General features: G+C 37.5%; 5 protein-coding genes and 1 long non-coding RNA gene across 8 annotated transcripts; 2 read left to right on the top strand and 4 right to left on the bottom strand.

The window, feature by feature from the left end:
• Positions 1–568: 568 nt before the first annotated feature.
• On the bottom strand, positions 569–3,422 carry LOC9300240 (low-temperature-induced 78 kDa protein). The gene is made up of 4 exons (XM_002864118.2): positions 3,283–3,422; positions 2,989–3,165; positions 2,450–2,893; positions 569–2,362 (listed from the first exon to the last, which is right to left on the bottom strand). The coding sequence occupies exons 1-4, from the start codon at positions 3,329–3,331 to the stop codon at positions 705–707; spliced, it is 2,328 nt and encodes a 775-aa protein (XP_002864164.1). The 5' UTR covers positions 3,332–3,422; the 3' UTR covers positions 569–704.
• Positions 3,423–5,580: 2,158 nt separating this feature from the next.
• Positions 5,581–6,553, bottom strand: LOC110225028. The gene is made up of 2 exons (XR_002329448.1): positions 6,417–6,553; positions 5,581–6,091 (listed from the first exon to the last, which is right to left on the bottom strand). It is a non-coding gene; the product is annotated as an uncharacterized LOC110225028 (long non-coding RNA).
• Positions 6,554–8,177: 1,624 nt separating this feature from the next.
• LOC9301981 (low-temperature-induced 65 kDa protein) lies at positions 8,178–10,374 on the bottom strand. 2 transcript variants are annotated; one of them, XM_021013536.1, is made up of 5 exons: positions 10,189–10,374; positions 9,937–10,107; positions 9,609–9,821; positions 8,475–9,467; positions 8,178–8,379 (listed from the first exon to the last, which is right to left on the bottom strand). In XM_021013536.1, exons 1-5 carry the CDS (start codon positions 10,256–10,258, stop codon positions 8,297–8,299), a joined length of 1,530 nt encoding a protein of 509 aa, XP_020869195.1. In that variant the 5' UTR covers positions 10,259–10,374; the 3' UTR covers positions 8,178–8,296. The 2 variants fall into 2 exon arrangements, with proteins under 2 accessions (XP_020869195.1, XP_002864162.1); XM_002864116.2 differs by having other exon boundaries at positions 9,546–9,821; positions 10,189–10,373.
• A 444-nt stretch (positions 10,375–10,818) lies between these two features.
• LOC9301980 (protein SHORTAGE IN CHIASMATA 1) lies at positions 10,819–20,298 on the top strand. Of its 2 annotated transcripts, XR_002333030.1 has the most exons (9): positions 10,819–11,483; positions 11,710–11,790; positions 11,881–11,952; positions 12,182–14,118; positions 14,449–14,653; positions 14,999–15,478; positions 15,670–17,355; positions 17,438–17,558; positions 20,216–20,298. XR_002333030.1 is itself a non-coding variant. In XM_021030267.1 (8 exons), exons 1-8 carry the CDS (start codon positions 11,184–11,186, stop codon positions 17,492–17,494), a joined length of 4,818 nt encoding a protein of 1,605 aa, XP_020885926.1. In that variant the 5' UTR covers positions 10,819–11,183; the 3' UTR covers positions 17,495–17,668. The 2 variants fall into 2 exon arrangements, 1 of the variants encoding a protein (XP_020885926.1); XM_021030267.1 differs by lacking the exon at positions 20,216–20,298 and having other exon boundaries at positions 17,438–17,668.
• LOC110229658 (putative protein tag-278) lies at positions 17,594–21,129 on the bottom strand. The gene is made up of 7 exons (XM_021030275.1): positions 20,814–21,129; positions 20,457–20,657; positions 20,246–20,368; positions 20,113–20,150; positions 19,940–20,033; positions 18,045–19,855; positions 17,594–17,957 (listed from the first exon to the last, which is right to left on the bottom strand). The coding sequence occupies exons 1-7, from the start codon at positions 20,883–20,885 to the stop codon at positions 17,735–17,737; spliced, it is 2,562 nt and encodes an 853-aa protein (XP_020885934.1). The 5' UTR covers positions 20,886–21,129; the 3' UTR covers positions 17,594–17,734.
• LOC110229659 lies at positions 20,589–24,125 on the top strand. Its single transcript, XM_021030277.1, has 2 exons — positions 20,589–20,671; positions 21,513–24,125. Exon 2 carries the CDS (start codon positions 22,742–22,744, stop codon positions 23,663–23,665), a length of 924 nt encoding a protein of 307 aa, XP_020885936.1. The 5' UTR covers positions 20,589–20,671; positions 21,513–22,741; the 3' UTR covers positions 23,666–24,125.
• Positions 24,126–24,296: the final 171 nt, after the last annotated feature.

The raw sequence follows: 24,296 nt of genomic DNA, 5'->3' as shown, positions 1-24,296 counted from the left end.
TAATTGGATCAGCCTTGACCTGTCAAAATGATGAAAAAAATATATCATAATTAATGATGATGTGAAAAGAAGTAGTTCAGAATTTAGCTTATCAGAACCATCACTAAACTCGTGAAATTGTATTATCCAAAATCAGCGTAGAAACAATATACACCTAATAGTGATGTAAGTTAGTTACGTCGGTTGTATTTCTTGGTTTTCTTGAATCAACAAATTATTTTCCATAATGAGCATTTCAATGTTACTTTTTAACTAAAATAACTAACTTTAGCCACAAAAACAACTCATTCGTCATCTTTAATTGTCATTTAATGGATTCTAACAATGAAATATCATTCAAAATATTTTGGTTTCTTAATTGTAGAACTTTTTAGTTTTTAGGGTCCCAAAACAAACAACAGGAACTATAAAACCAAATGTGTGAAACAGTGAAAGTACTCTGTCGTCGATCGAGAACTTTAACAATAGAGACAACACCTAAACAAGTCCCAATAGAAACTCATAATATGAAATCCAATGAAAATTTCTAAGATCTTTGAAGGGAAAGATCATGTTACGTAGGAACTTCTTAATCCAAAACCAATAATTTATTAACCAAAGTCCTTTTCACACAAACAAGGAATTATATCATAATACATCAAAGACATCAAACAAAACACACACAAACATTCAAAAGTAAAACTTAAATCTCAGTTCTCATATTCTTAAAGCTCCTTATGCAGCGGAACAACGGTTGAGCCAAGTGATTGTGGAGACTCTTCAACGGAATGTGGCGATTTTGGCTTCACCTCCTCCGTCGCACCACCACCAAACCAGCCGGATGTTTTTGGAGCCTCTTCAACAGAATGTGGCGATTTTGGCTTCACCTCCTCCGTCGCAGCACCACCGAACCATCCTTTAATCCTCCCAACCATTCCTCCTCCTCCGTTCACTTCCTCATCCACCGCCTCACCTTGTTCTCCCTCCTCCGACGCCTTCTCGGTAGGGATCTTCTCCACTTCCTTTGTCGTCGTTGTCTTCTTCTCTTCTCCTCCTCCAATCTGAAGTTTCTCAGCATTCATCTCAGAAAAAGCTTTGTCTTCTTCGTCAGGCGTCAGTTTTTCCGCCGGATAATCTCTACCCGACACATTTTTATCTTCCCCTCGTTGCTCCTCCGCTCCACTTCCACCTCCAGAGAGAGGTAACTTCGTCGTCAAGGCAGACTCTGTTTCTTGATCCTCCTCATTGACAGGTGTCAACTTCTCATCAACAGTTCCCGTCACTTCACTTTGATCTCCCGCCGGAATCTCTCCGGAGTAACCTAGCATTGAAGCAAACTTCTCTGTGTAAGTGCTCGTTTTTGGCTCCTCTGTTTTCTCATCTCTCGTCTCCTCAAAATCATCTCTGGACTCCTTAAACTCATCTTTCTCTTTAGGACGAGATAGTTCCGGTGAGAATTGATCATGAGTCTCATCATCACTTTTCGCCGGAAAGTCATTCTCTTCCGATGCGTCGCCGTATCCAGGTCTTCCCTTCGCCAGAAAATCTGGTTCTCCGTCAAATCCCGTCGGCGAATCTTTCTCAATACCAGATTCATTCTTCAGATCCAACTCATGACTTCTCACTGGAAAATTTCCTCCCAACGGAGCTCCTAATCCGCCGTCAGATTCCGGCGAATACTCGTTTCTTCCAGATTCAATCTTCTGATCAAATTCATCACTTCCCGTCGGCAATTCTCTCCCCAGCTCAGCTCCTGTTTCACTACCAAATCCCATCGGAGAATTCTTGTCGTTTCCAGATTCTGTTTTCAGATCAAATTCATAGCTTCTTGATGGAGAATTCGTGTCCGTCCCAGCTTCAGTCTTCATATCAAAATCATGGCTTCTCGTCGTAAAATCTTTTTCTAGCTCAACTCCTGATTCGCCACCGAAGCCCGTCGGAGAATTCTTGTTGATTCCAGAATCTGTATGGCTTCTCATCGGAAAATCTTTTTCTAGCTCAGCTTCTGATTCGCCACCAAAGCCCGTCGGAGAATTCTTGTCGATTCCAGAATCTGTATGGCTTCTCATCGGAAAATCTTTTTCTAGCTCAGCTTCTGATTCGCCACCAAAGCCCGTCGGAGAATTCTTGTCGATTCCAGATTCTGTATGGCTTCTCATCGGAAAATCTTTTTCTAGCTCAGCTTCTGATTCACCTGCAAATTTCACCGGCGAATCCTTACCGAGAACAGAGTCGAAGTCCTGATCAAATTCTTTGAATTCTTTGCTTCTCGTCGACAAGTCTCTTTCAAATCCTTGTGGTGGTTTCTGATCAGGAGACTCATCAGTCACTTTCATATTACCAAGAGACTCAGTAATCTCCGGTACTCTAGCTTCTCCACTTCCTATATCAAACACAACAGAACAGAACAGAGTTACTACATATTCATAAACCCTAAAAAAACAGAACCTTAAATGCTCAAAGTTCTTACCTTCTTTGGTGGGATCAGTAACTTTGGACTGATGATTAGATGCACCACTAAGATAATCAGACCCTCCTCCTGTAACAGCCGGATCTTCCTCCAACTTGATCGGTGTCTCGACGTTGACTTTCCGTTGACCATCAAGATAATCATCTTCACCAGCAGGAGCAAACGTCCTCGTGATATCCTCTGTTGCAGAAAGCAGAGGAGTGTCCATTGCCTCGTGATGAGCCTCTCTGCTCTCTTCCTTGTCCGATGTAACCGACGTTCTTACAGAATGAGCCGGTGCATCGTGTCCGTAAGAGGTATCCTGTGATGGTACAGATTCAGTGGGTTTGGTGTAATCGGAAGACGCGACAGGAAACACCTTTTTCCCTGGAGGAACAATCTCCTCCGCTGCCGGAACTTTAGTTTCTCTCGGATGACTCAGAGACTCTGGTTTACCTTTTACACCTGCATATACAATTACAAAACCGTTAATCTCACACAAAGTTAAATAACCACTAGTTTTAGATCATAAATTGAAGGAAACTATAAAAGAAAGTAACCTGGTGTATCGATCACTTCTGGTTCTAGCTCGTCATCTTCATCATCTTCTTTAACTACATCATGATCATGCTCATTGCTTTGATCATGTTTAGTAATATTGTTCTTGAACTTCTTAGCTCTTGCCTTTACTTTCCTAAACATCTTAGACGCACCATTCTCATGATGTTGAACTTCTTCTGTATCCACAAATCACAATAAAATTTGGTAAATTAAGTGGAATGTCACATAAAAAGAAACAAACCAAAGTTTCTAAAACTAGAATCTACTTAACTACAAGGAATATGATATATTACCTGGTTGCTGCTGGTGTGTGTTGAGTGGTGGTTCCGCGGTTTGATCCATCTGCCAAAGATTTTTTTCTTTCCAAGGGAAGTAATAAAATTCTTTATTCCTGAAGATTGTTTTCTAGTTTGCATATTTGTGAGTAAAACAGAGGAGGGTTTCACTAAAGTTTATAGAGAGACTGGGAGAGATAAAATGTACACGTATGAAGCGTCTGTTTTCGTGGTGTGACGTCAAAAGTCATTTTGCTCTCTACACGTGTCTATGTCGGCTTGATCTTTTTTTTTTGTTTTTTTGGAACTGATGTCGGTATGATCTTTTTTTCTTTTTTCTTATTCTTTAAAGTTTTAAAACTGATGTCGGTATGATCTTTAAGAGAAGTTTCCTATGTAACTTTCTATTAATGGTAGTCGGTCTATGTCTATTGGCCCATCATGCATGTGGTCATTTTACGTTTACATTGTGTGGCTGTTTATTGTACAACCTTTTTTTAGTAATCGGAAGTCATTCAGATTTTTAGACTAATCTCTGCCGTGTAAAATATACAGTCGACTAGGCCTGGACGTTTGGGTATTCGGTTCGGTTCCAAGTATTTTGGTTCTGAGATTTAGGAACTATATTGGAACCAAATCAATATCGGTTCGGTTCTGGTTCGGTTCCTATTCGGTTCGGGTAATACATTTTGGAACCGAATAGGAACCAAACTGTTTCGGATATTTTTGAAATCGAAAAAACAATAGAATTATAATGCAAAATTCAAATGCAATTATGCAAGTATGCAATGCAACATCACATATTAGTCATCATACCATTACAGATTCAAAAATAGTTGAAACTTGGAAAGTATTAAGTCAAAAGACACCCAAAGTTTCAAAATACCACAAAACACAAGTTTTAAAGACACCAAAAGAAGCTTTGTCTTTGATTTGCAATGATTCGAAAAAGAGAGTTGTTGTCTGCGGCGTCTCCTTCTTTGAGAAAGAGAGAACAAACTAGGGCTTCTCTTTAGGTTTCAGAGAAATATATAAGAGGCTAAGAGAGATATATGGTTGGTTGTTAGGCTTGGGTAGCTAGGTTTATGTCTAGATGGATTTGAGACTTTGGGTTATATAAATATAGGTTAATGTGCTATATTTTTTGGGTACCCGAATGGATATCGGTTCTTACCCGAACCGAACCGATACCCATGGTTCTTTGATTTAAGATCCAATCGATATTTTCACTAGAACCAGAACCGAACCGTACCCATCAATTTCGGTTCGGTTCGGTTCTACGTGGATCCATATTTGTGCCCAGGCCTACAGTCGACTATTCCATTCACCAAATTTTTTAATAAACTTAGAACATAGCATCATTTTGACAAACCAAATAATATAATGAGTGAATTTGGGCAGAAGTAAAAATGGGAACACAAATTAGGGGAAGGGTATTATCAGAAGCTGTCGGCAAAGAGGTATTATCAAAAGTTAGAAAAGGGTCACTTTTAGAAGTTATTTACAAAATAACCAGGAAGCGTAAAACGTATGCGCGTGGGTTTGGCTTCTGACATAAAAGTACAATTGAAATGACATATATTAAATGCTTGCCAAGTAACTGACCCTCACGCGCCCCACATGCGCATGTCCAACATAAGAGCTGCTTAGACATACACATTTTAATATAGACGTCTACATATCTAACAGGAGGAGTAAAACTCATTGAATATGTAGTTGTACATAACTAGATATACATGTATTTATAAATATAGCTATCTATAGCTAATGAATGACCATTTATATCGCGTGAAAAGTTAAAACGTAGAGCCAGAAAAGGTTAGAAGGTATAACCAACAGATTGAAAGAAAAATACAGATACTACTAGTTCAGAAGATGAAAGACTGGTAGAACAACAGTTCAAAATAAAGAAGGAGGATAGAGGAATAATCCAAAAGAAAACATAGGTAGATTATAATAAAATACACAACCCTCATTGGGTTTCTAATGAAAGTCAACGGGTGCAGCGGAAAATTGTCCTTCGAATATTGACCCCAACCTCTAATACAACCAATAAACATCTAACGGCTGAACTTGACACCTTCTTCAAGGCGCTTTAACAATACTTGAACACTGGGGTCACTTACCTCATCAACCCAACCGCAATCTTCCACCCCAGTGACAACATCAGCCGAAGGTATGATAGACAGAACATCGACCTATAAAAGCGGTTGATAGACGTTAAAAAGGGATATAGCCGTATATCTAAACAAATAACGCATGACAAAAACTGAATGGACATTTATATAAACACGTAGAGGTCTAATATACATGAGCTTCTCCATCCAATTCCCACACTTTATCTAATTTCAAAGAAATTACAGGGAACATATGTTCATCGTCGGATTCTGGTTCGGTTCTATCACAACCTACTGAAAGGATGGCCGGCATAGCCTCCACAAATACAAGGACCAAAGCGTGTATAAAACCTTGGATGGCAACAGTGGCCTAAGCCAATTGAAGTAAAGATCTAGACTTAATGCATTGCAGCGTCATATCAAAACTGTACCGACCCCAAGGATATTTCAAAAACACATCCAAATCCCGAATCATCTCAACATGCTCCCTCGGAATCATCATTGTGGGCCAACTTCTCGGAGAACACCGGCTTTCAGTAAAGATCCATGATTTTCTCAAAGCTAGGTCGAATGGTTTCGATCTTCTTGGGAGCCAGGGCCTTTAGAACGGCTTTGATGATATTAAGCTTAAAGTACATGTTAACAAGATCACCGGCAGGTTCTTCTCAGTCCGCAAAAGCCTAGAAGAAAGGTCAATATCTGCCATTTTCCTGCAAAACAGAGGAGCCAATTTATTAGAAATATAGATCAATAAACGGATGATGATGACATGCAATTTATGTATGAAGCTCCAAATAAAATTATGGGTGTCTAACAGTGGATCTACGTCAAAGAGGTGAAGATACATGCAGATCTAAGGATGTGTATAAGGACATTTGAGGACGAAAGCCTAAATTAGAAATAAAATCGTAATGGCGAAAAAAAGAAAGCAGAGGTTAAAACAGAGAGATCTAAACGAATTAAGGAAAAATCAATTGGTTTTGAGAGAGAATGAAAGTGATAATTCGCCTCTTCGGATTCGGATCTATGGGATACCCAGTTACTTGTGATATGAGGCGACGCCGATTAGCAATCTCACCGGAGCAAACTCAGTCCTCGAAACAAAGGAAGAAGACGACGAGACTTAAAGTTTCGAGAGAGAGAAAGGATGGATGAGAGAAAATGAATGAAGAGATAAAGAGATATCTTCTTATAAAATATTTATCTCCTTATAAAATATTTATTTATATTATAGTTTAAAATTGTTATTAAGTACAGTTATAGTTTAAAATCATTAAATTCGTCCGCCATATAAAACCATTCCAAAATATAACCCGTTCCGTAATTTCTTAACCCGTCCCGGGATTTGTTTTTATTATAAAATTTAATGATTATTTATTATATATAAAAGTTTATAAATCATATCATTCTCTAAGTCATTTATATTTTAATAAACTGAAGATTTAATATGTATTAAAGCGGCATGTTAATGATATTTTAAAATTTTATAAATATTGATTCAAACTCGTCCACCATATAACTTCGTTCTGAAATATAACCCGTCCTGTAACTTTTTAATCCGTCTTGTGATTTGTTTTCTAAAAGTATTAATTTTTAAAATTTAACGATTATTTATTATATATAAAAGTTTGCAAATTGTATCATTTTCTAAGATATTTATATTTTATAGTTTACAATTGTTATTAAGTAACATTTAACCACGAGACAATTTTTGGTTTTATACAATCTTTTATGAATGAGATTCATTTAATATGTCTAATATTGGTGGTATTAAAAAAAATTATGGATTTAATCCGTATTGAAGCGGCGGATTAATGATATTTTAATTTTTTTTATTATTGTTGATTCAAAAACTCGTCCCGCCAAACCCGTCCGGCCAAAAAACTCATTTATTTTATTAATGTTGATCTTATTTATCATATGATTTTAAATCAGTGTCTAAATATTTTAATCGATGTAGAACGTTGAACACACATTTTCGTCAATTTGATAATATACGTCTGTTTTTAAAATTTCGAATAACAGTATATGCAAAAAAAATTGATTATTTTTTTAATTTTATATATTATATGATGATTCAAAACAGTTAAAAACAAATCAAAAAAAGATGATAGGAGAATCATAATTCTAAATCTTAATCAAATCTTCTAAATATCTAAATTATTAAATATGAAATATCCGGTGTATGAGTTAGATTAAATATAACCCGATCCAACAAATTTTTTATGACCAAATTTTGTAAATGGGTCGGATATCTAAAATATCCGATAATAATTTTATCCACCCGACTCAAAAGTGACTGCAAAAATACTAGTATAGATATAATTTTTATGACTTAATATTCGATAATCAATTATTTTTATCCCAAATTAATTGTGAACTAACTAACTGATTAATTAATAATTCTATATACTAATTCCGATATTACTAATTTATAAAGGTGTATTAAGTTCTATAACATAACATAAACTCAGAAAATAAAACTAATTTGTGTGGTACCAACAACAGTGACACATTAACCCATAATAAATTAATTTCTGTGGCAACAACAGATGTCACTGTTTCTGCTGAGCCTCCTAATTTTTTTTTGGCTATGATCTTCTATATCCATCGCATTCATCTTTGAATAAATTTTTTCAACAAATTTTTTTACATCTTTGAATAAATTTTTTTTGGCTATGATCTTCTATACCCTTCAACAAAAATTTTTTTTAAAAAAAAATAATAATTAAAAGTCTGACGTTAACTTGTTTTTGCATTTTTAAGCTATATAATGGGCCGATAAAGTAGAGTTTCTTGACCCAAAAAAAGTAGATTATATATTTATCAACCCAATCTTTATTTCACACGAACACAAAAATACATCAAAGTTATCATACAAAAACACAAACATTCAAAAGCAAAACCCCAAATCTTCAGTTCCCAGAATCTTGAACTCCCTTAGCTCCGCCAGTACCAGCCAACTCACTTCCACTGGAATCCGTAAACCCCATAGTCCCTACCATTGCAACCAAAACGTTTTGAGTAAACCACAAATAATAAACACATCAAAATCTTAACATTACGTATAACACAAGGACGAGTGAGTTTTACCAACGGTGGTGCCAAGTGATTGTGGAGACTCTTCAACTGAATGTGGCGATTTCGGCTTACCACCGAGCCAAGAAGTGACCGCTCCTTTAACTTTCCCTACCATTCCTTCTTCTTTCCCTTCCTCAGTAACCGCCTCACCATGTTCTTTCCCCTTCGATATCTGGTCAGAAGGTATCTTCTCCACCGTCACTTCCACCTCCTTTGTGGCCGTTGACTTCTTCTGTCCTCCTCCAAAATGAAGTTTCTCAGCTATCACCTCAGATAAGGCTTTGTCTTCTTCTCCAGGTCTCAGCTTCTCCGATAGATAATCTCTAGTCGACACACCTTTCTCTTCCCCTTGTTGCGTCTCCTTCACTCCACTTCCACCTCCGGAGAGAGGAAGTTTCGTCATCACCGTTGATCCTGTTTCTTTGACCTTTTCGTAGACCGGAGTCAACTTCTCAGCAACAGTAACCGCCACTTTCTGCCCGTAACCCGTAGCAGACCTCGGAGTTTCATCCTTTTCAGCGCTTTCGTATTGCCCGCCGCCGCTTTCTCCGTAACCTAGCTTTGAGGCGACGACGTTCTTCGCCGCTATAGCTTTGTTGGTTATGGCTGATGTAGCTGAAGCTAACTGCTCTGTGTAGGTGCTCGGTTTCCTCTCCTGTTTCGTCTCATCTCTGGTTTCCTCAAAATCATCTCTCTCTTTAGGACGAGATAGTTCCGGTGAGAACTGATCATGAGTTCCGGTCGGTAAGTCTCTTCCCAACCCAGTCTCTGCTTTCACATCATCACTTCTTCTCTGAAAATCTTCCCCGAGACCAGCTCTTGATTCTCCTCCAAGTCTTGCCGGAGAATCCTTGCTGATATCAGATTCGTTCTTCAGACCAAATTCTTGGCTTCTCGTCGGTAAGTCTTCTCCAAATCCTTGTCTTGATTTCTGATCAGGAGACTCATCAGTCACTTTCATCCGACTAAGAGACTCAGCAATCTCTGGTACTCCAGCTTCTCCACCTTAAACACAACAGACAAGAGTTATTACAGATTCATAAACATAAAACGCGATCTTTATATCTCGGCCAAAGTCATTACCTTTATGCGTGGGATCAGTAACTTTGGACTGATAATTAGATACACCACTAAGATAATCCGAACCTCCTCCAGGAGCAGACAGTGCCTCATGTCCGTAAGAGGTATCTTGTAATGAAACAGGCTCAATGGGTTTGGTGTGCTCGGAAGACACGACAGGAAAAACCTTTGTTCCTGGAGGAACAATCTCCTCCGGTGCTGGAACATTAGTTTCTCCGGTATGACTTAAAGACTCAGGTTTACCCGTTACACCACCTCTTACGGCAGAGGATTCATACACTGTGTATACACATAAAAAAAAAAAGAGAAACCGTTAATACCCAAAAACAGAACTACTAAAAATCATTTGTACTGGAATAAATGATAGATTGAAGAGGAATGAAGAGAAATTAACCTGGTGCTCCGTGCTCTTCTGGGTCTTGCTCGTCATACTCATCTTCTTCTTCTTCAACATCGTGATCATGACCATTGCCATGTTTAGTGAGACTGTTCTTGATCTTCTTAGCTTTTTCCTTTACTTTTCTTAACACTTTAGATGCTCCCTTATCATGATGCTCGTCTTCCTCTGTATCCGAATCACAATTAAGTAAGCAAATTGAGAGAAAGTTTCTGAAATTAGAATCTACTTTTCATAGTTATTATATACCTGGATGGTGAATTCTGATTGGTTCTTCTACTTGCTCATGACCATAAGGACGTGTCAACTGCGACTCCATTTTCCAAAGCTGTGTTTTCTCTTTTTTCAAGTGAATCAATCAAACTCTCTTTGTTCTAGCGTTGTTTTCTTCTTTTCGTGTCTCTGAGAAAAACAGAGCAAGGGTCTTGAAAGTTTATAGAGAGAATAAGTGAGAAGTATGACATGTGAACCACCTCTCTTGGTTTGTGTCTCTTTACTTCTGTAGGATTCTGACACGTACGATGCGTCCTTTTCCTCCTGCCACGTCTCAGCCATTTGCTCTCTACGTGGCTATGTGACATTATCTTTTTATCCGATCTTTATTAGAGAAGCCTACCGACTTAACTTCTACTCCCTCTGTTCCTAATTATTCTAATTATTTGATATTTTAGGGTTTTTACTTGTTCCACCAAGATTGATGTTTTGTAAAAATATTATTATTATTTTTGTTTATGACTAATAGTAGAAGGAGGGGGAGTAAAACTAATATTATTAAACTAACAAAATAATAATAAAAAAATATAAAAATTACTTTTTCTTAATTTGTATGTAAAACTAAAACATCATTGTTTTAGAAACAGAGGGTGTATTATTTTTAGTCGGTCCACGTTTATTGGCCCCATCATGTGATTATTTGGCATGTGCACTACGTGTTGTTTAAATATAACAAAACGGCATTCCATAATAGAGACGGCATGAGAAAAAATTCAATACAGAAACCAACTGCGTGCTGTTTTGAAAATTAAAAACGGCAGATCGTTCTCATTTGTAATTGAAAGACGACAAGCGCGAGCGTTGCTTCAGTCTCTCTCTCTCTCTCTCTCTCTCTCTCCCTCTCTCTCTTGAAATCGACGGAAGATATTTTTTAATTTCTTAAAAAATCAAAACCGCCAATTTCAAATTCGTTCTCTTCTTCTTCGTCACTGTTACAGTATCACATCCCAAGACGGATCTGGAGAATTACGATGCGAACTCGATTTCTCAACATCGATTACTTCTCTACTCCATCTTCTCAGGTATTTGAAACCCTAGGCTTCCTTAATCTTCCGGCTCCTGATAATTTTCCGGGACCTATAGTCTACGACGGAGAAGAAGACCGTCTCCGATTTGGCTCTGTCGAAAATGTCTGTCTCCCAATCGGGAATTTTACTATTGAAGCTGCTTTGTCGAAGTTCCTTTCCGACGTGGTTCCCGATTGCGTTAGTGTGGACTATGGAGTTTTTGAAATTGATGATTCTTCCCTCGGAGATTATTTCTCAGACGAGGTAAAGTTCCTTGGATTTGGCGATTCTCAGCTTGAATCTCGCTGTATATATGACTGCTTCTGTCAATGGTCCTTGGTTTCTTATAGTGAGATTGGTTTGTAGATTTTCCGGAATCTTTGGTTTGTGATTGTTGCTTGGATCTCATATTCATACCTTGGTTGAAAATTTTGGTAGCTTAAGGGAATCTGACTGGAGTTTGAATAACATAAGTTATGATCTATCGCAGAAGAATGACGGAGATGCCATTGAGGACAAAGCTGTATTTAACATTATGGAGTTGGAGACTCCGGAGTTGGATTTTGAAATGGTATTGCTCAAGCTGTGTAAACATTGTACCAATTGAACTAGTTCAACCATTTCTTTCTCCTTGCGAGATAATTTATCTTCCAATATGCAGGAGGAAATGATCTCATCTAAGAGGGAAGATCTCCAATGTTTCTCTGAAGTTCTAGAGATCGAAAATGAGCCGGTAAATCCCTGAGTTGATCTCAGTAGAAGTCAAAGTGTAAAGTTGGCACACACCACAGTAGTTAGTCTCTGGTTCCGATTCTTCTTTCCGATTGACAAAGCTCTTTGACTAATCAATTTCATGGAAAATTCTATTTAGCAGTATGGAAAGAGAGAATCTTAACTTTCTGGCCTTGTTGTGTTGATATTGAGTTTTCATCATCTGATTTTAGGTACTCTTCTTATTGCAGGTTAAATATGTTGAATTAGATACTATCTTACAGAACTCAAATGACATCCACCAAAGGATTTATTCTGTTGATTACATTTCTTCTGATTACTTCACAGAGAACAATACTTCGGTAGCAGAAAATGAATGCTCTAGCAAGAATCAACCATGGTTCAAAGATGCCAGATTTCCCCTTCTAGAAGTGGATGAAGTAAACTTGAGAGAACTATCGAGCTTATCTACGCTTGATAAAGTATTTACTGTTCTTGAAACAATTGAACCCCAAGATAAGAACGCAGCGAGTTCTCTCATTATCAATTCTAAGGAGCTTATAGGCTCTAAGGGTTATGATCTATTGGATATCCTCTCTACGGATTGCTATTTGAACAAAAGTGGTCAATCTGATGTGGTGCCAGAGGATGAATTTTCTGAAGTGGATTTAGTGAATATCCTGGAAATATCAAATGCTGAGGAAAACTTTCTGTTTGAACAACAAGGAAAGCTGGCTCTCCCAGTAACTTTTGAGGAATTTCAGATCCTGGATGTGGAAATATCTGATGTTTTTGATATCTTCCTTTGTCTTCTAAAAGCCATTGAACCAGAAATATGTTATGGGATGTTCAGTAAAGAGATGAACTTCAAGAATTTCGATGAATTAGTAGTCAGTTCCGAACTTGCCTTCACAGATGATGCCTTCAAGTCTCTGCCTACTCCTATTTTACATGATTATGAGATGACAAGATCTCTGGATCTCATTTATGAGGATGTTTTGTCAAAGATCAAGCCTCAATCCTTGTCTGCTTCAAATGACATATACTTGCCCTGGAACCTTCTTGAGGAAAGAAACCACAACCATTGTGATTATCCGTTTGAAGAAATAGTTACACTCAACATTGATTTTAAGTGGGAATCTTCAGAAGGAGACAAATGGGTTTATGATTTTATATTCTCTGAAGATGCTTTCAGCGAGCCACTTGTAGAGAAATGCACTGAACCTTTCTATGGTATATCTACCCTTGATGAGCATGCTCCTGTTAATACTTCTCATGGGTTATTGGAAAACCTTTTCCAAAAAACAGGAGCCAGGGATTGTGGAGTGGATGATAATGCTAAGAAGGCTACGCTGTTGTTCAAATCAATGTCTGCGTTTGATGACTTAACCTTTTTCATGGATCCTCAGAAGGCTGTGACTGAAGATAATCTCGGGTCTAGAGTCGAAGCTGCTAAGACGGCCAACCATAAATTTATGTCTATTGACTCGAAGGCTTCATGTATATCTGGTGGCATGCACCCAAACCTGAAGACGGAGGAAATGATACTTCACAGTGTGCGCCCTTCAGAAAATATTCTGGTTCTTGTTGGGGACTTTGTGAAGAGCTATTTAACTCTTGTGAAGGATGAATCAGAGAATTTATCAGAAGATAGACTTAAGTTACTCAGCATATCTAAAGGAAAGCTTATTGACTGCATAAGAAAGGCAAATGTCCGCAACACGCAGTTGGCGGATGATAAGACTTTCACGTTTGCATTACTACTAGCAATTAAACAGATGACATGGTATATGTGTTTCTTCGGTATCCATGTGGCATATCTCTATCTTAACAAGTTATGTCGAAGCTCAAATCCCATGAAGCTAGGATTGCACACCCTCTACTCAGCAGTTGAAACAGAACACAAATCAGATGAGACAGACGTCACAAGATCACATCCATCACTAGCTGTTATCCAGGGGATTTTACATTCAGAATTTGCCCGGGGGAACTCCAAAGCATTACTTTTGGCTGAGAAAGTTTTTTGGTCCTCGCTGAAGAGGCTACTGATGTCCATGGGTTTATCTTACAATGAGCTCAACAGTCCCTCCCCAAGTGAAAATCGACCAAATGTTCATGAAGCCACGGGGTTTAAAACCGTAGAACGTGGTTTCCTGCCGATTTCAGACTGTCTAATTATCTCTTACGAGTGAGTATTATTTCTTCCTATAGTCATATCCTCATTATCAATGATCATAGCTTTTCACAGTTGATTTTTATGGGAACTGGAAAGGGAACCAAAGAATTGATATATAACTGCCTGAAAAATATCTAGAGTCTTTTATCATGGTAATTGTAAGAGACACCACATAATCTTGTTACTTCTGAAATCTACTCGTGAAATTGTTGCATAATTTTTGTCTTTTAAGTCTTTGCATTCTAAAAAACATAACTTTATCGATTCTTTGTTCAATATCTTTTAGTTACATTGTCTCTTGGGGAGTAGTTAAGCTGACTAGTCCTTTCTTTTTCATCCAAGGCAAATTTCTCCATCTTTTCCTGTGGAGAATTTCAGCGTCATTGTAGAATATGGCGGTCCAAATGCCTCGCCCAAATTTTCTTTTCCTTCTAAGTTGGATTCCTTTCCTGACTTCCATTTCATAAAAGTTGAGATGGATATGTCCAGTGCATGCGGCCAACTGTGTGCAGGTGTCAAAGTACCTTATAGTCTCAAAATGATAAAGGTGAGAAGCATTCAACTTTCAACCTTTTTCTTACAAATTGTATCTGTAGATTGTATATTATGATGGAAGAATCTCTGTGTGAAGGGTTCAAATTAAGAGCAGAGGAGCAATCTATATCACAAATAATGTTTTCATGAGCACCTGGTCTTGATTGGTTTTCAACTCTGAAAATCATACAAGTTTAACATTAGTATGTACTTGAACTTAAACTTGTGTTGTCACATCACTAGTATTCACGCTTGTTCCATAACTGCATATATTGAACGCTTTGTTTGAATATGTTTCATAATATGCAGATACAAGAAGTCAAGAACTTATGACTGAACTTTAATGTCTCTTTTGTAGGAAGATGAAGTTGAGACGAAAACTGGCTGGTTGGAAGAAGTGTTGAACTTTGTTCCACTTGAAAGTGTGTGTTATGCAGGATCTTCAGTAACCACAAATGAATCTGAATATATCTCCATGCCTCAAGAATCTGAAAGAAAACGTGGGATAATTGAACAAGGAGTTCTCTCTGACCAAAGATCTGTGATTGTTGTGAATTCAAAAACTGTTGATAAGGAGATGATCATATCCAGAAGAAGTACATACCAGAAGGTGTTAGCAATGGAAAAAGAAGGAGTGCAAGTTGTGGAGCGCGATTCAGATCTACCTGTGGACCTGATGCTAAGTCCTGCAGTTTGCCTACTCTGGTATGATTGTGAAACTGTTAGTAAGAAGTCGGCTGCAACTATTGGTACTTCCTCAAGCTCACTTTCATGGATTGGAGATATCGCAACCAATGTTTTGACGTCATTGAGTTTCAGTTTCAGCACCTGCATTATGGTAAATTCCATGGAACTTTGCTTCTTGCCATTCGTTTGTGAGAACATTGCACTAATATTTTTGCTAACTGGATGATTACAAACTTACTAGATGTTTGCTACTCACTTATGTACCAAGTCTCTGCAACATTTTGTTCTAAACTGTAGAGTGAGTCCTGAGAACTTAAAGAATGATTGTAATTTTTCCTACAGGTTTTTGAGGGGGAACCCGCCTTTCTGGCTACAATAATGGACTCCTCTGATGAACTGTATGTAGCAGCTGGTAGCCTGGGAATCAGTTTACAGATGTTTTGCTCATCGTCAGCTGATTTCACGGATGAAATTATATTGAGGTGTATCAAGTCGTCTGTTAAGTTGTCCAAACTCCATGTCAAAATGCCCGAGTCAGAATCTCTAGCAGAATCATTTCTCACCAAGTTTCCTTCCGTGAATCCACTCACAGCTCAAGTAATTCTGTCATCTTCTGGGTCACTTCTCGAATTCATGAAGCTCCCACATAAAAGCAAGGTTGATAGGATGCAAAAGTATCATGTACCTGAAGAGAGTGTTGATCTATTCAGTTCACTATGCAGATACGGAGCGAGGGAGGACTCCAGATCTGTAATGACAGACAGCTCTTCTTCGGTATCTTCTGGACCTGACTCAGACACACACCATGTCAGTGTCCATTCTGGTTCGAAAAAGAAACAGTACATTGCTGAGAAAGATGAGATAGATATGGACGACTTGGTCCATTTTGCTCCCTCCACAGAATTTGCTGATGCGCAGCTCAAGTCTTCTGGTGATTTTCAACTTGATGATTCTTGGTCATCGAGAGATAATGAGATATTTCATTTTGACCCTGTCACTGAATTCTCTGATGCACCTTTCAAGCCTTCTGGGATCAGTCATCCCAATGACTCTTGGCCATCTAAAGATCCTGAGAGATTCGACAAGAAGCCAAGACCTGGTTCATCATCAAAGGACACATTTTGGGAGAAAGATCAGCCTGGTTTTTCAGTGGAGGACAGTCTTCCTGGAATTCCTGAATTAGAAGATTGGAGTTTCCCAGTTAAAGACAAGTTCAAGAGCCAGAACAGAGGATGTAAATTCCCAGTGATGGGAGATTTCAACTTGCATGACAATAGGAACTCAGAGAGTTTCATCGTAGACTACAAAGGTGAAGTAATCAACAGAGCTGATAAATTTCTGGAGGAAGACTTCCCGCCTTCTCCTGGTTACAATAGGTTTTCTCCAATAGTTTCTGATGTTGATGAAGAGGAACTTCCAAGAAAATCAAAATCTGCAAGGAAGTTATCTTTCTTTGGATCTCTCCAGCCTAACTTCCCAAAAGCAGCTGAGATCGACTTGAGTTCTGAAAGATTCACCACCGAGAAAGATTCAAAATATGATAACAATGCTTCTTTGCGTGGTTATGCTGATAACTATCCAGCAAAACGCCAAAGAACCCTTTTGGAGGAGGTCTTAACTCGGAGATCCGCAGTTCCAACAACAGAGCTTCCATTTAGAGAAGAGATATCACATTTTGGTGGATCTCCACTATCAAACGCAATCCGTTCTTCAAATCAAGTACAGAGTTCTCCTTGGACGGTTGATTTCCTTAACAGAGTTAGAGAAAGAAGCAGGGCAAGGAAACAACATCAATCTCTTCCTTCTTATGTCACTCCCTCTAGTTTGGAGACTCCAGGGAACATAAAGAAAGCTAGTACCAAGAGAAAGAGTCCTTCCATACTAGAGTTTTTCAAGTATAAAGGAGGCAAAAAAATTCCAGAAGAGAAAAAGCAGAAGCGGTCAAAAACTTCTTCAGCCTCGCCAAAAAACGAGAGATTTTACTCTCCTCTTAAGTCATGGACACCAATTGATAAGCGAGCAAAACAGGTATTCGTCCTATATGATCCCTATATAAGTGAGATTTGTTCGTACCAAAATGATTGCTTTAACAATGTTTTCTCCATTTTAGTCTCTATCTTACGCAGGGAATGGAACTGGAGGCCAAACAAAACTGGTATGGAAGTAATAAAACAAACACGGGGTAGCAACCAGTCAGTGGGAATTCAATGTGGACATGATCAGATTTGGAGGTGGGCATCTCAAAATCTTATGTAAGCGTTACTTATTTCAGAGGAAAATATTGATTTCTTGACAAGTTTATAAAATAATGTTTTATGAGAGAAACGAATTCTATTAACAACACAATTTATATAGTTATTTCTACTAATGATGTTACATCAATTGTAGTCGCAGCAACATACAAATACTAAAACTTCTTACCGTTCTTGAGGTTTCTGACAGCCATCACAAGTTGTTGTCTTTCTCCTTCTACCTCTGCAAATCTCAGGCTTATCTCTGAATATCTCTCTTCCATTTCTTTCAACTCTCTCTCCATTGAACTGTTTTTGTTCTTACAATAAGCCAATTCATCTGATAGCTTTGTTAGATTCTCCTCTTTGTGTCCGTTTTCTTGTGACCTTGCTTCCATCCTGTTATTGTTGTGTTAGATAGTAATAAGTCAAATATTCACAACTGAAAAATAACATTTCAATTTAGTTAGTTTATTTTCCACATACCTTGCATCTAGGATTTTAGTCATTTCTTCTTCTTTTCTCCGAATATCGACTTTCAAGTTTGATACTTGTTTTCTCAGTTCATCATTCTCCATTTTTTCTTGAACAAAGCTGTTTTGTAATTCACTGTACTGTAGGCTTAGACCTTCTACTTCTGTCTTCAAATTCCTGAGCCTGGTCTCTTTTTCATCATTTGACGACTTAGTGAGAGTTAACTCTTTCTGCGCTGTCTTGGCTTCGTCTTTAGCCAAAGCAAATTTTCTCTCAAATTCATCTCTTTCCTTCCTCCACTCTTGAATTATCTTCTCGGTTTCGGTAGCTGCTGCATACGATTCATCTCTCAGCTTTGTGAGCTTCAGGACCTCACTTTCAAGCATCTGGACTTTCATTGACAAAGCTTCGTTCTTCTCTTCCACGTGCTTCTTTTGCTCTTTCTCTTGCGTAACCTCGGTATGTGTTTTCTCTTGCATTTCCTTAAGAGTTTTATTTTGCAGACGAAGGTCGTTTGCCTCAGCCAATGTCTTTGTCGTCAGATTCTCATGCTCACTCAGCTTTGATTTCATTTCTAGAGAAATCCTCTTGCATTTTTCTTGAAGCCGCTCTGCTGTTATAGCATTATTCCATCTTGTTTTCCTTAGATTCTCCTCTGCTTTGATGGCTCTTTGCTCTTGTTCAGTTTTTTCCCGCATCATTGTGTCAATATCTTCATCAAAAGCGCTTGCTTGATCCTCCAGTTCTTTCTTTAACTCTTTCACCTGACTCTCAAGTTCATTAACGGTAATCAAGCATTCCGAATACTCCAACGATTGCTGCTTCAATTTGCCTTCCAATATCTCTATCTGAGATTTCAATTCCTCTATCATATCCTTGGAATCGGAGAATTCATCTTCCGCATTTGAGCATTCTTGCCACTCTAATCTTGAGGAAACGTTTTTGTATTTTTCTTCTTTTAAGGACTCATATTCCTGAGTAAGCTCATCTAATAGAATCTCTTGTTCTTCGTTCTTTTTCCTGTAAGAATCTAACTCCCAATCTAAATCTTCGATCTGTTGCTTTAGCTTATCTATCTCATTGTTTCCAGAATCCAATCCCTTATCCTCTTCATGCTTCTCAGCCTCCTCTAATAAGCTATTCAGAGAAGATATCTCATTGTTCTTCTGCTCCAACATCTCATTGAGATCCCTCACAGCAAGAATCAAATTAGAGTTCGACTCTTGTGTCCTCTGCAACTGCAACTTAAGGTTACTCGTCAAATCCTTCTCACAACTCAGCTCATCTCTAATCTCCCCAATCATATTGCTCGAATCTTCGCTGATGCATCTCAATCTGCTTTCAGCATCAGCCTCGTCTCTACTATTCTGCAACCTAAGCTTTTCACACTCTTCCAAAGCTCCATCTCTTTCACCCTTGAGACAACTAACTTCCTTGGACAGTTCCTGTATCCGTTTGCTCTCCTTTGTGGCCTGTTTCCTTAAAGACTGTTTTTCCAGCTCAGATAACTCTGATTGCCTCTTCAAAGCTTCCAATTCCATCTTGAGCCTTTCGATAGGATCACTCGATTCAGTAACACTAGAGAATCCTCTTTGGAAATTGTTCTCAGGACTGTTTCTTGACTCGATGTAACTCTCATCTGATGTCGAACTAGCTGACCAGTCCGTGTTTGATCTTCGATGCCCGTTTCTTGTTGCAGGAACTGAGTTATGTCGTTGAGGTAACCGTGCATTCCCCTCATCTATCCATCCCGATTCACCAATCGAATCAAAGGAACCTCCTAGGCCAGCATTCTTAGCCGTCTTCACATCTAAGCTACTCTCCTACAAAAAGATCTATAACTATCACGATCGTTCTTAATAGACAAGAGACAGTTTTAATTAACTCTTTGAACCAAGAAACCTTACATCTTGGCTATATCCTTCTAACTCATCATTGCTTTGTAGACTTTTGAAGCTGTCTTCTTTGCTAAGTGTTTGATCTTTATTTTCCTCAATAAATCTGCAAAATTTGATGTCAAAAATCTATTACAAAAGAAAACAGGAAACGACGACAACAACATATAGAAAAAACTATTTACTTTAAATCACTAGCTCCTTGTATCTTATGGATTGTTACCTGCACCAACAACCAAACAGTTTATATAACTTTCTCATACATTTTTTTTCAATTTCTAACTTCAGGATTAAAAAGAGGAGAAGAAAAGAGATTACATTTAAGACAGCACCAGAGTTGGCAAATTTGAGAGGTAAGGAGACAGTTAATGGATCTGCTTCAGTCAGAAAATCTGCAAAATCAATGGAAGCTTCTCCTAGAAAACCCGATTTCGAAGAACCCTGAAACAGATTTTGGAAAATTTTGAGTCTTTTTCTTCTTCAGATTAACTCAAAAGACATAGTCACAGAGATTGTTGGTTTCACTCACTGTTGCAACAACAAAATGGTAAATCTTCTCACGAACAATCCCAGTTTTTGGTTCTTTGATTAGCTTCACTGACACATAAATTGGATTCTCCCATGAACAGATCCCTTCTTTAACCTCAGATTTCTCCAGCTTAAATGTTGGCTTCCCAACATCATCAGGAACCAATGAGATCATCAAAGCAGTCTTCTTCAACTTCGGTACCTGAAAATAAAAAGGTAACATCCCCAAATTTCACATTCACATTCAAAACAAATCTTGAAACTTATAGAGTGACAGATCTAGGATTATAGTAAACACATTGTCTGAATTTCTCAGAGAAAAATATGAAATTGAGATTTAAAGAGACAAAACACAAACCTGAGTTGCCTGAAACTGAAGTTTGAACACAGCCTTGATCTTGTTCTTGTCGTTCCTCCATGACTTAAACATTGTTTTCTCGAAAGAAACCAAACCAAAACCTTCTTCAACCCAAAATTTGGATTTTCAGATTCTCTGATTTGTTTCTGTTTCTTCCAAAGAATGTAGGAGGAAACAAAAACAAAACACAACAACCTGATTTACAGTCTGTGATGATCACTTTCCTTGTACAATATAAAGGTTGATTCGTACAACTTTTTAATATAAAAACTTAATCAGTGAGTTATAAGTAGATTCCATCTAAGAAAGCTTTTTTTTTTTTTCTTACTGCTTTAATGGGTTTGATTGAGTAGGAAATTAACTTTTATTAGTTTATTAATAGAATTGAAAAGTGCTTTTCTTTTTAATGCAGTAAGGCATATAATGTGGGTGATTTTATGTGTCCTTATAAATTTAATAGACACCCCAACCTCCCTTTTTAATTGCCTACTTGTCTGACTTACACAAAGTCTTAGTAACTAAAACTTGTATAATATAAAGTTATCTTTGTATAGAAAATTAGGTTTCATTTTATGTCAGGGTAAAGAGTAGGTTAAGCCTTTTCATGTTGGTAGGGTTTACTAGAAAATATTTCAAATTAGTAGTTAGTTACATTTATTTCAAGTGAATAAGTTATATTTTGTTTTTATTGTACTATAGTTAAATGAATGAAACACATCGCATATTACACCATTATTGCTCGTATCGGTGGCCCCAAGAAAAACCAGAGACGCCTTTATCTGCATGCCACATACTCGTCATGACTCATGATCCATTATGCATTATGTTTATGTACATACAGCTGTACACACTATAGAATATATGTATGTTGCGTGTGTTTCCCTTAAATTATTAATGATACACATTTATTTCAGAATTTTATATATACATACACGCATATGAATCCTCACTCTATATTTTCTTGTATCAGTAGATAAATATTGGTTTGATAATTGCAACACTCTCTTCTTCTTTTTTGTACTTAATTGCAATCTTAAACTAGTTTTGAAAGGTGCACAAAAAAAAAACTAGTTTTGAAATATGCACATATATTAGACTTTTGTGATAATTCTATAAGTTTGATTAAAGTTAGACTAAGGAGGCCTTAAACCGAACCAACTCATCAGAATTAATGATTTTGATATTCTAATAATGAAGAGAAATATTAAAAATGTTTATAGCTGATTATAAAATGATTAGAAGCTGGATCATACGGATATAAAAATGGCGTAAGTATTGGAAGCACATGAAAACATGTGCAACAAACACTGTCCCTCTCTTCAATGCACTCATTTTCTTTGTCTCCTAATTTTTTTAAAAATGTTATTTTAGACAACTGATTTTTGAATGCTGGAGTGGGCACTAGACCCTCTTATGCTTGGAAAAGCATTTTACATGGGAGGAATCTGTTAAGCCAGGGTCTTGTTAAGAACATTGGCAATGGAAAATCTTTTCGAGTTTGGATTGATGATTGGATTGAAGATGATGGCTGGCGTGCTCCTTATAGGAGAAATTATTTCTTCAATCCTGATTTGAGAATTTCTGAGCTCATTGACTGGGATAAAAGGATTTGGGATCCTCAGAAACTTGAGTTTCATTTCCCTCCTTTGGATATTCTTATAATCAATAAGATCAAGCCAGTGACTGAACTTGAGGACTTTTATTCATGGAAACATAATAAGAGTGGCGATTTTTCGGTAAAGTCTGCTTATTGGTTAGCTTCCCAATCTAGCAATCTTCAGACTAGAATTCTTGCTGAGCAGCTCCCATCAACGAATGACTTGAAAGCTCAGGTCTGGGCTCTTCAAACTGATCCCAAGATTCATGTTTTCTTATGGAAAGTTCTATGTGGAGCTTTACCTGTGGCGGCTGCTCTTCTAGGCAAAGGAATGAAAATTGATTTAAGATGTCAGCTTTGTGGTGATGAGGACGAATCGGTGAACCATGTTTTATTCACATGTTCCATGGCTAGACAGATTTGGGCTCTCACTGGCATTCCTTCTCCAAGTTGGGGATTTCATAATGGTTCTGTGTTCAATAACATTCATTATCTGTTAATGAATACTACGAATACTCTTTGGCCACATGAGTTAAGATTATCCTTTCCTTGGACTTTATGGCGTATTTGGAAGAATAGAAATCTTGCATCTTTTGAAGGAAAATGTTTTTCTCCTCTGGAATCTGCTCAAAAGGTGAAAGAAGATTGGACTGAATGGGTTGAGGCTCAAAAGGGTGATGAAGAAATTGGGTTGGTGAATGGACCTGAGACTCACGGCTTGTCTCCTCTCGGTCATGGCATTGGTAACAGAAGATATGGTTGGTCTCCTCCTCCTTTAAACTGGTTTAAGTGCAATATTGGTATATCTTGGTCCAACAGGAACAAGTTTGCGGGTTGTGCTTGGGTTTTGAGAGATCACTTGGGGAAGGTTCTGTTACACAGTAGAAGAGCTTTTGTGAGGCTGTCTGATAAGCAAGAGGCTCATTTTATAGGTTTAATGTGGGCAATTGAGAGTATGCGGAGTCACAGAGTAGAAAATGTGATTTTTGGGCTGCAGGTGGAGTCTTTGGTTAAGGCTATTAACAGACCTATTGCTTGGCCTTCTTTTAGATATCAATCTATGGAGGCTGGTTTGGTTCTTAAGTTTTTTAGGCGATGGAAAATTATTTTGGAAAACTCTTCTTCAAACAGGTGTGCTTTTCTTATTGCGAAGAGTGTTACTAATGATTGTAGACTTCAATCGTATGTTACGGTTGGTCATCCTTTTTGGCTTGATGGTGTCTTCGCAGTGGAAAGAGCTTTGGCGTCTGATTGAATCTGAGTTTTTGTGGAATCGGCTTCGGAATGGTGAAGTGTATTCCTTTGTATTAGCCCAGCTTGTTTTAGTTTGTGGCTCCTTTTGGCCTGTGTTTTTTGAGTTGTATTGCTCTTATGCATTGGTTTGGTTTCTCGGGGATGTTATTGTTTGTAGCTCTACATCTCTTTCTAATATAATTCCAGATGACAAAAAAAAAAGACATCTCATCTGTTAATATTTTTTCGTTAACAAGGTTTGTATATCCCCACTCTCTCCATAATTTGGTCATAATTTTTTGGGGATTAAGACTCTTAACTTTATCTATGAAGAAATCTGGTTCAATAAAAGACATATCTTCATTGGGCCACTAAGTTGTTAGGTTTTGTTATAATTGTCAAACTGCTTTATAAATATAAGATTTATTTAATGTTTTAAGAAAAAGTTACTCAAATCACCACAAATTAGAAAATTACTAAACTATTCCTCAAAATAAAAAATCATCCAAATAATCTTAATTATTTTTTAATCATCCATATTAATTTGTTGATTGATCCAAATTTTTAGTAACGACGTCACTATAATAAATATATCATCAACCAATGACGATTGTTGGATAAATAAACGTTTGCCGATTACACAAAACTGATAT

The sequence above is a fragment of the Arabidopsis lyrata genome, assembly GCF_000004255.2.
Source record: "Arabidopsis lyrata subsp. lyrata unplaced genomic scaffold ARALYscaffold_8, whole genome shotgun sequence".
NCBI classification, from domain to species: domain Eukaryota; kingdom Viridiplantae; phylum Streptophyta; class Magnoliopsida; order Brassicales; family Brassicaceae; genus Arabidopsis; species Arabidopsis lyrata.
Note: the sequence above shows the minus strand (reverse complement) of the source record. Positions and strands in the feature narration are given on the sequence as shown.

Excerpts from the sequence above, each read along its gene's own strand:
- LOC9300240 (XM_002864118.2), bottom strand. The coding sequence starts at position 3,331 with ATGGATCAAACCGCGGAACCACCACTCAACACACACCAGCAGCAACCA. Across the intron at positions 3,166-3,282 it reads CACACACCAGCAGCAACCAG|AAGAAGTTCAACATCATGAG; the intron begins GTAATATATCAT and ends TTGTGGATACAG. Across the intron at positions 2,894-2,988 it reads AGAAGTGATCGATACACCAG|GTGTAAAAGGTAAACCAGAG; the intron begins GTTACTTTCTTT and ends TTGTATATGCAG.
- LOC9301981 (XM_002864116.2), bottom strand. The coding sequence starts at position 10,258 with ATGGAGTCGCAGTTGACACGTCCTTATGGTCATGAGCAAGTAGAAGAA. Across the intron at positions 9,468-9,545 it reads TACTGATCCCACGCATAAAG|GTGGAGAAGCTGGAGTACCA; the intron begins GTAATGACTTTG and ends GTTGTGTTTAAG. Across the intron at positions 8,380-8,474 it reads ATCACTTGGCACCACCGTTG|GGACTATGGGGTTTACGGAT; the intron begins GTAAAACTCACT and ends TTGCAATGGTAG.
- LOC9301980 (XM_021030267.1), top strand. The coding sequence starts at position 11,184 with ATGCGAACTCGATTTCTCAACATCGATTACTTCTCTACTCCATCTTCT. Across the intron at positions 11,953-12,181 it reads TAGAGATCGAAAATGAGCCG|GTTAAATATGTTGAATTAGA; the intron begins GTAAATCCCTGA and ends TTCTTATTGCAG. Across the intron at positions 14,119-14,448 it reads TGTCTAATTATCTCTTACGA|GCAAATTTCTCCATCTTTTC; the intron begins GTGAGTATTATT and ends TTTTCATCCAAG.
- LOC110229658 (XM_021030275.1), bottom strand. The coding sequence starts at position 20,885 with ATGTTTAAGTCATGGAGGAACGACAAGAACAAGATCAAGGCTGTGTTC. Across the intron at positions 20,034-20,112 it reads CAAGGAGCTAGTGATTTAAA|ATTTATTGAGGAAAATAAAG; the intron begins GTAAATAGTTTT and ends CAAATTTTGCAG. Across the intron at positions 17,958-18,044 it reads ACTAAAATCCTAGATGCAAG|GATGGAAGCAAGGTCACAAG; the intron begins GTATGTGGAAAA and ends CAACAATAACAG.
- LOC110229659 (XM_021030277.1), top strand. The coding sequence starts at position 22,742 with ATGAAAATTGATTTAAGATGTCAGCTTTGTGGTGATGAGGACGAATCG.